Raw genomic sequence first — 13,705 nt, 5'->3', positions numbered from 1 at the left:
GGGGGGCACTGGGTCTTGCCCCTCCCCTGCTGCCACCATTAATGCACCAGAATGGGTGTTTTTTGAAGCCAGTTGCTGCCCAGGGGCATTGATGTCCAGGAGACCTAAACGTTCTAAATTACGTTAATGGGAAGCTTAAATGTTCTGTGGTGCATTATGAGTCCGTTGTGTGCTTCCATCTTAAACAGCATCTTGCAGATGAGAAGATGGTTGTGTTATTTATTTATTTATTGCTATTTGGGGCAAACTTTTGTCTTTTTCTTCTCTTTTAGGAGTACATTCCTGACCTCTACAACCACTTTCTGGACATCAGCCTTGAAGCACACATGTATGCATCCCAATGGTTCCTCACACTGTTCACAGCAAAATTCCCCCTCTATATGGTCTTCCACATCATTGACCTGCTGCTGTGTGAGGTAAGGGCGATCGCCTTTGACAAATTCCAGTAATCCCGGCCCTTTACATGGGTATATTTAGTTGTAAACTAAGCACACGAGAGTTCCTCTTCCTTGTAAGCAAGCAGAAATAAAAGGGTGGAGAGAAGGAAGGTATATATAAACAGTTTCACAATCATGTTCATTTTCATGGATGTTTTTCCAGCCTTCTGTAGACATGGCATCATGGCAGCTTCCAGCCAGTGCATTAGATGTTAATCTCCCATTTCTTTGAATCCACCTATTGTGTGCCTGTGTGTGATCTGGACATTGAGTCACTGGCAAAGGAGGTCAGCTTTGTCCCCCTTAATCTCTGAAGGGCTGTGTGCAAGCAGCTGGTGCTGGAGGAAGGAAATGATTCAGCAGCTTCAAGAAAGTTTTGGGCATAAATGACCGGGTTAAGTTATGGGCAGAATGTGGTGCCAAGAAGAGCTTGCTAAAAGCTTGCTTTTATTGTTGCGTATAGTCCTCATGTGGCGCAATGGGTTAGTCATTCTCGCTGTTAACCAGAAGGTTGGTGGTTCAAGCCCACCCAGGGATGGCTGTGGGCAGGACTCCTGCATTGCAGGGGGTTGGACTGGATGACCCTCAGGGGTCCCTTCCATCTCTATGATTCTATTACCATCATGGTTGTATCAGCTGCAGAAAATAATATACATGCTAATGCAATATTTAAAGAAACGACATCAACCAAAATATATTGTTACATTAAAATATATAGTAAAAAAAAATGAGGTAAAAAAAATAAATACAAAAGGTTAAAAGGAACTAATGCATTAAAATCACCTCCATTTCTAAATGCTGCAACACAACAATAAGAGTGCTGAGGACTGCTATGCTGTCGACAAACATGCTTGATGGTAGAAAAGTCTTTTTATTTTGAGGCAATTTTTCATCTTGCTCTTTAGCCATAAAGAGGTCCCAAGGAAACTCACAATTCATATAAATAAACAGAGCCCTCCCTGCCATTAGGCTTACATTATAAAAGGACACGACACACAAGGAAGATGCACTGCGAGGAAGGAGGAAATAAGCATGCTTAGGTTAGATGTCTTAGTTACTTGGGAGAAGAGACCCACAGGTGGTGAGGTGCATTTTCCCTGTGGGACCCATGGCCAATTGCTTGGGTAAGGTCTTTCCATGCCACTTTCTAGTACGCGCTGTTCTTGTTTGAGTTCATTGTTGTCATAATGTGCTAGGAATATCCATAAAGCTGGGGTGAGATTGCAGCTCAGTTGCATCTCCAGTTACAGCGATGGGAGAGATCTTTGCTTGAGAGCCACTGCCAGCCTGAGTAGACGATGCCAGTCTATATGTCACGGGAGAGGATGCCTTTGTGGACTGTTTGCCCCCTGCCTGCTGGCCTGCAGAGAGAGCAAACCGCTATCCCTGGCTTTGTGCTACTACTACACCCAACCCGGGGACTTTTGCTCATTCCACCCCCAACAAACCACAGTCTGTAAGCCAAGAGCAAACCTTGCCTGCAGATTGTGGTTCCTTAGCAGTGAAACAACACCTAGCCCATGGTTTGGACATAGCGCTGAAGCCAGGGATCATGGTTTGTTTCTTCCTGGTGCTATTGGGAAGGAGCAGAGTGAGCAAGAGAAACAAAGCAGTTCTGTGGAAAACGCTTAACTGGGGTGTGTCACGGTGTGTGAACGAGGGACATAGTCTGACCTGGTCTTAAGGCAACTGGGTATTAATCACCATTCTGCATTTGGCAGAAACACTTTTGGCATTGGGACTTCTGATTGTTTTGGGATTCTGATGGTGTGGAACTCTGGTGAGGAATTGTTTCCCCTCCTTTTCTGATTTAAATATTTGAAAGTCATTGGCCATTCATGCTGCCCCCTACCCAGTTCCCTTTGGGGCACCTTCTTGGGGACCAGCCTGCCATACCAGGGGAAGGGATTGTGCTTGACCCCCGCTCCTGTCAGGCCCAGCCTGCAAGGCTTTTGGCCGGGGATGAAGGGAGTTGCAGCGCAGCAGCATCTGGAGGGCATCGTAAGGGTGGCCCTGGTCTAGACTATTTAGCCATGTTTGGAGGGTTCCCCTGGATTCCCTTCCCTAAACAACCACTGGATTGTGCAAGGGACATCTGTGGGGGCTGAAGGCTCAGACCTGGAAGGAGAACTTAAAAGTGGAATTCAATGCAGTGCAGTGTTCCTGTTCGAGAGATTTAGAGGGTTCCTCCAAACCTTGCAGCAAAATTGATGAAACATGTCTGAATCACACTTGTGAGGGAGCAGTGAACAGAGCACATTTTAGCCAGGCAGCAGCAGCAGCAGTGGTGGTGGCAATGGCTTCCTGGGAGGCAGTTTTAATAATTTGTTTACTCGCTTGCTAATTAGCAACATTCATTAATTCTCAGTGGACTTTCCCCCTCGGAAAATGGCACAGTTCTGCTGTGCCCCCTTTTACTGAGAGATCGTTCTGTTCCTTTCCCAGCTGGGGTTTGTGCTCCTCGGGGGGGGGGGTGAGAGAGAGAGATGGGGCGGAGAGTGGTGCACCCTGCTGAAAATAGCAGCTATCAGCTTTGCTCTGGCCTGTCTCTTCTGAGCTGCCAGAGGAACTGTCTGCCCATTTTCAGCTTTTCGTTTTCAACCATGAAGGATAGGAACCCTTTCCTGAAATCAAAGCAGTTCAGGTGGAGGCTGCATCCCATGATCTAGCTGTGCAAATGTCTAGGCACTCTTCTTTCTCTCTTCTCTGCCCACAATTACAAGAAAAATATATGCAGACTTGCTGGTGGAGCTTCTGTTCTAGGAACCTGTACAGCAGCAATGAGCTGTTGAGTCTTCTGGGTACATTTAGCTTACGTCCTCACCCCCTGCAGTAAGATGACGCTTAGCAGAGGATATCAAGGCTTTGGAGCAGAGAGAAAGACCTGTCTGTTTAACAGACTATAAATCAGGATGGGTTCTGGGGCTGATAGTTCTCGTCCAGAACAGACTTGGAAGAGACTGCTCCGAAGGTTGGTTTTGTCTCTCACTACTTGCTTTTCTTTCTTGTTTTTTTTCCCCTGCAGGGCATCAGTGTTATATTCAATGTTGCCCTTGGGTTGTTAAAAGTGAGTATCCAGCCCCTCTGTTCCGCTTCACACGATTTGTGCCGAAGGCCCTGCAGTGAACGTCTGCACTGTAGAAATCCTTAAGCCTGCAAAATTATCTTGCAGTTTTTAAAAGCAGGGTCTAAAAGAAAGAACTTGGCAAGAGAATGACTAGTGGATGCTGGCTCCAGTGGAGTGAGTTTTACAATGGGGCTCTTGCTGAACACCTTGGGGCTCTTGTACATCTCTCTCCCCACCCATGGGGCCATGTTTGCAACGTAGAAAAAAGCGCTGGGCTAAATAGACATTATTTTTTTAAAAGAAAAAAGGAAGGAAGGAAGGAGCCGGGATCCAATAACTCCCCACTGGTAGTCGGGACAGACTGTGAGCATCCTTCCCTCCTGCCCACCTTGGACGGGAGTGTCTGTCTCTCTTTGTCTTCCCTGGGGTGGGGTGGAGTGGGGAAGGATGAACCGTACTTTGCTAGGAAGGACCTAGCAGAATGAGGCTTTCCTCCCACTCAGTGCCTGCATTTTGCCACTAGCGTGGGTGGATAGGGAAAGCAGGGAGGCTGCTCTTACTTCAGAACTTCCTGCCATTGTCAAAACTTTCAGTTTTAAACTGTCTGCGACAATCCAGATATCCTGTCCCTTAACCTTACTAGCCTTCCCTCCATCCTGTCTTCCATCACAAAGGACTCCAGCCTGCACCAAGGTGCTGCCCTCAGGGTGCATGGGACCGCAAACTTCACTGGCCCCAGCCAGCAGGGGGGGTTGTGATCTGGCACTGGGCTGCAGACAGCCACACAGGACAACAGGAATGTGTTGTGTTGTGTTGTGTTGTGGGGGTTTTGTGTTTTGTTTTCAATAAAGCGGAGTTAAATATCATTTCCAAGTTCTTCCCTAAGGAAGAAATGAAGCTACTTTTGCCACCACTTTTCTTGGTTACAGGATGTGGGTGCCACACAATTTCATTTTCCAGAAACCCTTTTTCTCTGCACTTTCTCAGACAACTAGGGACGACTTGCTGCTGACTGACTTCGAGGGTGCTCTGAAGTTTTTCCGTGTGCAGCTGCCCAAGCGATATCGCTCTGAGGAGAATGCCAAGAGGCTGATGGAGTTGGCTTGCAGCATGAAGGTATGTGAGTGGAACCAGCTGGCCCTTGTGGGGTTGCATTTAAGTGGAGCCTTGCTATGAAATACTCAGGGGGGTGGGAGGGTGAATATGCCCCTCATGCACTGCCAGCAGCGATGCCTCCTGTTCTGGTTGTGACTGGAGACTTTCCAGACAGTTAAGTAGCTGCTGTAAAGTGGAGGGAGGAAGACAGCTCATGAGACTTACGCTGCCAGAGGGAGCCTTGGTGGAGCTTCTGCATCAGTGCCAGTAGAGGGAGCAAGAGGACAAGTTTTGTGCCGCTCCAACATCCCTTAACAAAACTGTTGGCATCCTTCCTGGGCAGCCTCTGGCACCAGCCTGGGCCCTCCAGATGTTCTGGACTGGGGCTGATGGGAGCTGTAGTCCAGAACATCTAGAGGAGCCCCAGGCTGGTCTGGAGGCTGATGATGAGGGGGAGAAGGTGGTGGTTTTGCAAATTGTGCTCCCCATCCCCTTCTGATTGACTGTCTTGCCTGTTGTTGTTCTTTCCGTTCATCTCTCACAGTGATAATTGCCTTTTTGTAGGGCGAGCTGGTTTGCCTTTCAGCCAGCCTCAAAATAAACCTTACTGCATTGGGATGGGGGACAGGTGGGAGCCCCAGGTTTGCTAGCTGGCTTGCCCATTCACGGGGATAAGAGGTTGGAGTGTGTTTGCTTCACTTTTCCCTTTCCCTTCCTGCATTTACTTCCCACCTTTTCTCCATGAAGCTCAAGGCGGCATATGTGGCTCCTCCCCATCTCATTAACCCCGAAAACAACATTCCTGTGAGGTAGGTTAGGCTGAGAGGCAGTGACTGGCCCAGGGCCATGGCCGAGTGGGGCTGGAACCCTGGTTAGACACTCTGCTACACCACACTGTTTGTTTTGCGGAGCAAATATACTGCTTAATCCAAGTCAAAAAAATAAATCCAAGGCTTTAGATTTGTGTGATAACATTTCAGCAGTTAGAAAAGCAGGGCACTGGGTAGTGTGTTTTCTTAAGTGTCAGGGAATGTTTAAAAACTGCCAGATTGCATAAAAGAGGGGGTCTCCAGAAAGTCCGTGCCACAATAGATATGGACTTAGCACAAGTTAAAATGTACAGGTTAATAAATGCTACCTGAGCCCCACTCCCAGCCTGAAGCCCCCTCCTTATTAAGAAGCCAACCAGGATATGTTCCAGCTCTCGCTTGAGGTGAAAACATGAAAGATTGTTCTGGGGAAAATGTCTGTGTTTGTGATGCAATGGCGAGGGAAGAGGAGACCTTCTCCATGGAGCTTGGATCAGTGTGTGTGTGTGTGTGTGTGTGTGTGAGAGAGAGAGAAGAGAGAGAGAGAGAGAGAGACATTTGCTGAAGATGCTTTGAGGCGCTCTAAGGGTTATGTGATCGGGGCACTGTCCTTCTGAAGTCACAGTCTCTGTCCCTCTCCTGACATGCACAACTCCTCCACACTTGTACTGATAAGAATTCATTTATCCTCCCTACTGTGTCCAGTGACAAACTCTGTAAATTGGAAGGGTGCCTAACTGTAAGCTTCCTAAGCAAGAGACTCCCAGCCAAATCAATCATCAGAGTTCCGTTTTGTTTTTATAAAAAGGCTCCAGCGGATATCTTGAGTTAAAAGAAGCAAAAGCACAGCTTCTCCACATGTCTTGACTGAGATGCTCTTGATTCTCTCCCCCACCCCTAGATTAGCCAAAAGAAGCTGAAGAAATATGAACGGGAGTACCATGCCATGAGAGAGCAGCAGGCTCAGCAGGAAGACCCCATAGAAAGATTTGAGGTAATTTATGTTATTCTGTCATGTTGGGGGCCAGCCTTGGACCAGATAACCACACGTCTCAGTGTTGTATTGTGTAGGGACCACAGATCAGGTACGGTCCCAGGCAATCCTTTCTGAGAAGGCAAATTAATAACCAGGGGCACTGGAACCGGTACCACTGAAAAAGTCCTGCCCCTGCTGGCTATATGCAGCATTTAATTCCAGCCTTGTAATTCAGTCTGCAAAAGTCAGTCTCCTGCCTGCTTACCCACCTCATGTCTTTGTTGGTGGGCAAGCTGTTGGTGGCCTCCATAAATGAGACATAAATAAGCTCCTTAGCCTCCTATTTGCAGTGCCAAGTTCCAGGCAGCTACAATGAATGTTTAATTGCAGGGTTTAGGGTGGAGGATGCCCTCTGGGGTGACCACTCTGGGGTTGCTTTGGGGGCACCAAGAGGCTGGGGCTACTGCCTTGAAAATAAGGAAGCATTTTGGGGAGCAGGGCCCCTCAACCCTTGGGTGAAGCATTGGTAGCCTTCTAGGAACTTAATCCAGTGTCTTCTGAGGTGGGGTCACTTAATGAGTCATTGATTCAGGAACTTGCTATCTTTTGACTCTTTTTTGCCTCGATCCAGCGAGACAACCGGCGCCTGCAGGAAGCGAACATGAGGCTGGAGCAGGAGAATGATGACCTGGCCCACGAGCTGGTGACAAGCAAGATCGCCCTGAGAAAGGACTTGGACAATGTAAGAGCCAGAGGCCTTGCCTGGCCATTCGCTGCCCTTCGGTCTGTTTGGCTGCCATTCTCTCTCGGTGCCCCTGAGGACAGAGCCCGTCTTTTGTGAAGGCCTGTAGCTCAGCGACAGAGCATCTGCTTTCCATGCAGAAGGTCCCGGGTTCAACTCCTGTTGTCCCCCAGATATGGATTTGGGTTAAGGTGGCTTCCTGGGTTTTGCTCTTTGAGAATCCACTCCCTACCTCCAACCTTCTCAGCCCAGTTGACTTGAGAGCAGAGCCCCATGACCAACATATACTGGCTTTATCCCTAGTCACTTGCGCCTGAGTGTCCTGGGGAGGGTTGCTGTGTGACAAAACAGTTGTGGGAGCTGAGTACATTTAGCCTGTAGAAGACAGAGATGTGATAGGTAAAGGTAAAAGTGACAGGATAACATGGAGGTCCCATGGAAGATGGAGGAAGCTTGTTTTCTCCTGCTCTGAAGGTGGGACCCGAACCACTGGATTGAAATGACAAGAAAGGAGATTCTGACCATGTTGCGTTGGCATAGGCAATACGGCCATGTTTGCTGCGGCTGATGGGAATTGTAGCAGCTGAAGACTTCTGGGCACCTGGTTGGGGAAGCCTGCTCTGATGAGGCAAAGCGTTTCCTTTTTTGCAACAGTCCAGGCTTCTTTCTTTTCTTTTTACTTTCTACCAGTTTGGCAGCAGGTCTTTGGATCCTGCCCAGCCTTTCCTGTGCCTTATCACAAATAGCCACGCACTCTCTATTGGGTCATGCAAAATGGCACCAGTCAACTTGGTTTAGCCAGGTTCTCATGTTAGGACAAGGCAGGAACGTTCCCAAAACAGTGACAGTGGATATGTCTGCCCTCCTTTCAGAGAGCAGTTGACTCAGGAAGAAACTGGGAAGATTTGTTCTGTGCAGCTCCTCCTAGCCAGCCTTTTTCTTCTGGCACTTACTGGTTTTAAAAGACCTCTGAACCTCTCTGTATTCACATAATCCCAGAACATTGTGTGGGAGGAGGAAACAAATGAAGGTTACCTGGCAGGTGAAAACACTGGAGGGGTGGATGTGCACGATGGATCCCTTCTCAGTGTCACTACACTGTCCCTGGGAGGTCCTCATCTTGGAAAATAGCAGAAGAGGTAGATGTTGGAAATGACACTCACTGTGCTTGTAAATCAAGCAAGCTTTCTGCTTCTCCTTTTGTCTGGATTCCCGGTTGAAAAGGCAGTGCCTTCAGCACAAACCCTTGTTTCAGTAATGGTGGGGTGTCAGCTTACATGCCCCCCACCCCGACCTCTCTCCCCCTTTTCTATATGGAGTGGGTTTGCTGCTTTCTGAATGATGTCAGATATTACCAAGTCTTTATTCTAAATTTAATGTGCAAGACCCAGCCTCAAATCTCAAGTGCCTGCCCATGTATACACCCACTTCTTCACAACTGTTTATTTGCTATTTGCAGAATTGCTGCTTTCTGCTAGGAATGTTTTTTTTTTTAAAATAAAAATAAAAATAAATAAAACATGACCGGAGATGGACTCTGTGACATTTTGGCTCTCCCACGTTTTGTGTTCCAGGCAGAGGAGAAGGCGGATGCCTTGAACAAGGAACTGCTGATGACCAAGCAAAAGCTGATAGATGCTGAAGATGAAAAGAGGCGGCTGGAGGAAGAGTCGGCTCAGGTTTGGGCCATGGGGCAAAGCGGTGGGGACGGTTAGGCTGCTCTCCCTCCTCTCCGCCAGTGGGAGGGAAAGCAGGCACGGCAAGGGCAGAACTACTGGTTCTAAAGTCTGGCAGCCTCTCCGGGTGGCTTTTCTGTGTTTCTGCCCTTGCCAAACCCAGCTGGATTCCAGGTACCTGGGGGGAGAGGAAGGTCTTGTGCCAAAAAGACATTTAGAGCAGGCACTGTGCAAGTCCCTTTCAGGAGAGGGTTCTAGAGTTTTTCAGGGCAGCACCACCAAAAAAGCCTGTCCCTTGGTGCTGCCATCCCCTCCCCAAACAAATTTCAGAAGGAGGGCCCATGTGGGAGATCTTCAGGCTTGGGGGTGAGTGGGGAAGGTACATACAACTCAGATGTGAAGAGTTGCTATGCATCTTTGCTTGGAAGCAGAATGAGAGCTGTTTGCTTTTTTGCCCAGCCCTGATCCCTCCTGGTCTTTCTTTTGCAGCTGAAGGAGATGTGTCGCCGGGAACTGGACAAGGCGGAGTCAGAGATCAAGAAGAACAGTTCCATCATTGGAGACTACAAGCAGGTGAATGCAGGGGTGTTCCAGGTTGCTGGCTGCAAGGGGAAGCCTTCTGCCTTGCTGCAAATGGATGCAGCTCTCAAGAAGGCCTCATGAAGGCTGCTCCACCCTGATGCCCTCCAGGGGGTGATGGACTTCAGCTGAGGCTGCTGGGAGTTGTATTCCATCTAGATCAGGGGGTTGGAACATCCTTGCGCATGAGCAGGAGAGGAGAGGCCACAATGGGTAAATGGAATCTCTCTCTGCAATGGCTGTGCATATCGCTTCATATCTGTCTTTTGGCCAAGTCCTAACCACGGCTTCCTCAAGGCCTCTAGCTGGCCATTTGGGAAGCCAGGACCAAGGACTTGAATGGGCTCAGCTGAAGTTCTTTCTCTGTTTTGGTAGATCTGCTCCCAACTGAGCGAGAGACTGGAGAAGCAGCAGACAGCAAATAAAGCTGAGATTGAGAAGATTCGGGTAAGGAGTGCCTCTGCTAGGGCATTGGTTGGGTTTAGCACTAGGCTGAAGGCAGCTTGAATCCCTTGGAGGACATGTGAGCTGAGGGCTGTGGTGCTCAGGTCCTGCTTTCAGACTTCGTATTTGGGCATCTGGTTGCTGAGCCAGATGGGGTCCTTGGCCTGATCCATGCTGCTACAGGCTCTTTTGGCGTCCTCTTGAAACAACCCCTGTGCCATTTTAGGATTGGGCCATTTCTGGGATTCCTCCTTAAAAGCATAATAATATGTTGGAGGTTACCCCTGTTGCTTTTCAATGGTGCTCATCCTGATATGAAAAGGGTGACTCTGAAGCCTCTCATCTCCCTGGGGACCTTCTGACTCTGGATGCCTACCCATCTTGGAATGTGTGAGCAATTTGGAGCTTGAATTATGTATTGCAATTCCATCCTGCCTTTCCTCCTGCAAGCTCAAGGCAGCATACATGGTTCTTCTCTCTTCCACACCCTGAACTTTTATCCTCACAACATCCCTTTGAGGTAGTTTCAGCTGAGAGGCAGTGACTACTAACCTCAGTTAGCTTCATGGGTGCATTTAGACTAGGGTCTAGCCTGACACTCTAACCCCCGCAACCATACTGGCTGAAGCTGTGTAACCAGCTATATGAGAGTCAAGGTGTGTTTGTGTGTGTGATGGAATAGTTCTTGGATTGGGGAAGCTGCACTGGCATCTGGAGTGGCTTTCCTCTTCCACAGGTAGAAATTTACCCCTTCCCAATTGAGTCATTCCAGAAGCAGAAAAGTTAGAAAGTCCCATGATCATTAAGTTAAGTTTAAAGCTGCATCAGTTTGGTGTCCATATCAGCTGTCAGCTACTAAAGGTTGCCTCTGGGCAAAACTGCTGCTTTGGACCCAGGCTCCTGCTGCTAACTTTGGGGGGCAAATTATGGGTGTGCCAGGGGCAGGTTGGCACACAGACGCAGGCTGCAGTGGGAACCCTGCCCCTGTGGGTGGGGAAGCTCACAACCTGATCTCCTTGGCTTCAGCAAAAGGTTGACGACTGTGAGCGCTGCCGGGAGTTCTTCAACAAGGAGGGGCGGGTGAAGGTGGCCAGCGTTGCCCGGGAGGGCTCTGAGGAGGACACGGATGAGGAGAAGGAGGCGCTGAAGAACCAGCTGCGGGAGATGGAGCTGGAACTCGCCCAGACCAAGCTGCAGCTGGTGGAGGCAGAGTGTAAAATCCAGGTAGGTCACATTGGGGGCAGTGGGAATGGGGCGGTGCACCAAGCCAGTGCCCCTGCCTTCCTACAAGGGTTTGTAGGCTGTGTCCAAAATGAAGTCCCCATTCTTAAGCTGGAAATTCCCAAATTCTTCTCTTAAAAATGGTTTCTGGAAACAAGACGACGTAGAGCTGGAGTGAATTTTGTACCCCCTGCTTAGGTTTGTTCAAGTGAGGTTGGGGAGGGGGTGGGGGTGGTTGTGTGCACGGAAATTGGGAGTTCTGTGACTCTCCTTTCCTGTTTCCTTCCAGGATCTGGAGCACGACTTGGGGCAGGCGCTGAATGAGGTGCAGGCCTCCCGGAAGACCTGGTTCAACCGAACACTGAGCTCCATAAAGACAGTGACAGGTGTTCAAGGGAAAGAGACGTGCTGAAGGGGCAGCCTCCTCCCGTGGCCCACGTTCCCCCTTGGGACACCTTCTGCCTTCCGTTGCTGCCTCGGCCAGTTGCCGATGCTGCTGCCATGTGGGAGAGAGAGGACCAGAATGTACATAGACTCTAGAAACACACAGCGCATGTTGGGGCTTTCCGCAGGTCAGTGGCCCAAGCTCTCTGCGAGGCTACCGTTGCGAGGCTCAGCGCAGGATCTTCATACTACTGATTATTTAACCAGGGGGTGTAGCTGTAGACTGGAAGCTCTTTTCAGAGGCGCAGGGAGGGGGACACACACACACAAAAACACTCCATTCTACAGTCTGGCTGGAGGCATTTCGCAGGCCCAGGTACGAGAATTTACCAAAACCTCAGACTTACTAAGTTTACAGATACAAGAACTTCTTTTTTTTTTACAGTTATAACTCTTTAAAAGAACAAAAGGGGAAAAATACTATTTCCAAGAAGTTACTCCAGTGCCAGAGACCAGATCCGCCCTGCCCCCCCCCCCCCCGCCTGAGTTAGTGGGGAAAGAAGCATTTGCATGGTTACCTTTTGGAGCAGGTTCGCGCGCCCCCCCCCGCAAGTGTGTCAACACACCTCCCTGTGTCTCTCCTTTGTCCACCATTTAGTTATTGTGTCACTAATCAATTCTATGCAAGTGGGTTGGAGGAGGGGGAGTGTCATCATTGTCTTTTCAAAGTACCTGTCGCTATTGGAGTCCTCCTTGTCTCCGAGCTATTTAACTTCTAGCGTGGTCCGTTCCACACGTGGTTCATCTTCCAGAGCCATATATAACACATACCTGTATCATTTCATTGGCCAGGACCTCTGGACTGAGTTAAGCTAAACTTGGGCCCTAATGAAGTCTGCGAGGCTTTTAACTCTCTCCTAACTTTGTCTTGTTGACTTGGGTGGAATCTTCAGATGCTACTTAGCTTAGTTTGGATCCAGCCCATTTGTGAACCAGAAGCTTCGTACCTTTAACTTAACAAGCATTAAGACTGTCTGTTTAACCAGCCTCCCTCGCACTTTCTGGAGAGCTGCCTGCCTCTGCAGGAGCTATTATCCTTTATCCTTTATGGTTTTGCACATGGATGGGAAGAGGGCAACACAAAATAAAGGGGTGGGGAGGGAAGGAGGGAGCACTGCACCGGCTGCGCTGTTGCTGTGTGCAATGTTTTGTCATCTTTGCATGGGCCTCTCCCAGGCAGAGGCGATTCGTGGCTCCAATGGCCGGCTGGGTTTTCCTTGTTTGTGTGCACCATTCCCGCTGCTGCCGCCATCCCTTCCCTTTCCCTCCACGCTTCCTGTAACTACACCGGTAGGTCCTAGGTCTGCTTGGATTTCTGAGCGCTTAGACTACCCCAAAACGTCTCACCAGAAAAGCTGTAGAATGGAGGTTTTGCACCTTTGTAATTTCTTCTTTTTTAATTTATACTGGTTTGTGCTACGCTGAAATGAAATAGCTATTGTATCAGCGGATAAACTTTTCTTGTGTGCAGTGTGTTTTGAGTATAAGCTGGTTACAATAAGAGGCACTGGTTTGTATATAAAGATAATTTGTATTTCTACGTTATTATTTTTTTGTTGTTGACCAGACTAATGCTAGCTAATGCAGCCTGAGACTACCAGAGGCAAAAAGACCTTGCGGTGCCCAGGAGTTCATAATTTCTCTTCCCCTTAAAACTGTGTACATGAATATCTCGTATTGTTTTAATAATACCAAAAAATAACTGTAACTCCATCATTAATAGATGTGTGGACATTGTAGTAGAAGAGTAGTTTGCAGAGTATAGATCTTTGAATTGATATATAAACTAGTAAAATTGTATTACTATTTTCTTGTTGTCTTTCACTTTTAATGGAAATGTCATCCGCTCAATTTGTCTCTGCTGCGGCCGTAAGAAAGTTAAGAAACGGTTGGGGCATTGGGAAGCGGCCTTCTACACTCAGAGCAGCAGCACTCCAGCGTTTCAGACAAGAGACCTTCCTGTGCTTTACGTGTAGGGATTGAGCCCAGTGCCTTCTGCACACAAAGCAGGTGCTCTGCTGCTGAGCTTTGGTGTTCTTGGTTCCTGGAACCCACCCTCTCCAGCGTCCCAGCTGTGTTCTGATGTGGGAAGAACATCACTCACAGGAAACACATCCATTAAAAGCCCCCCTGCACTGACCCACAGCACTTCGCTTGCACGGAAGCTCCCTCCTTGTTTCACATCGGAAGCCCTGCTGGATGGGGCCATGGTGTG

At 48.7% G+C, this 13,705-nt stretch overlaps 1 protein-coding gene across 3 annotated transcripts in view; it reads left to right on the top strand.

Moving 5' to 3' along the window:
• The window catches only part of RABGAP1 (RAB GTPase activating protein 1), a 96,126-nt gene extending 82,830 nt beyond the window's left edge, over positions 1 to 13,296 (top strand). For all 3 annotated transcript variants that reach the window (XM_080990851.1, XM_080990850.1, XM_080990852.1), the window contains 10 exons: positions 273 to 416; positions 3,463 to 3,504; positions 4,492 to 4,620; positions 6,310 to 6,402; positions 7,016 to 7,126; positions 8,701 to 8,805; positions 9,292 to 9,375; positions 9,757 to 9,828; positions 10,852 to 11,049; positions 11,336 to 13,296. In XM_080990851.1, coding sequence (XP_080846977.1) covers positions 273 to 416; positions 3,463 to 3,504; positions 4,492 to 4,620; positions 6,310 to 6,402; positions 7,016 to 7,126; positions 8,701 to 8,805; positions 9,292 to 9,375; positions 9,757 to 9,828; positions 10,852 to 11,049; positions 11,336 to 11,458 — 1,101 coding nt within the window. In that variant the 3' untranslated portion in view covers positions 11,459 to 13,296. The remainder of the gene's footprint in view (positions 1 to 272; positions 417 to 3,462; positions 3,505 to 4,491; positions 4,621 to 6,309; positions 6,403 to 7,015; positions 7,127 to 8,700; positions 8,806 to 9,291; positions 9,376 to 9,756; positions 9,829 to 10,851; positions 11,050 to 11,335) is intronic.
• The last annotated feature ends 409 nt before the right edge of the window (positions 13,297 to 13,705 follow it).

Source organism: Podarcis pityusensis (genome assembly GCF_964106645.2).
Source record: "Podarcis pityusensis genome assembly, chromosome: Z".
NCBI classification, from domain to species: domain Eukaryota; kingdom Metazoa; phylum Chordata; class Lepidosauria; order Squamata; family Lacertidae; genus Podarcis; species Podarcis pityusensis.
This window is presented reverse-complemented; position numbering and strand designations above follow the sequence as displayed.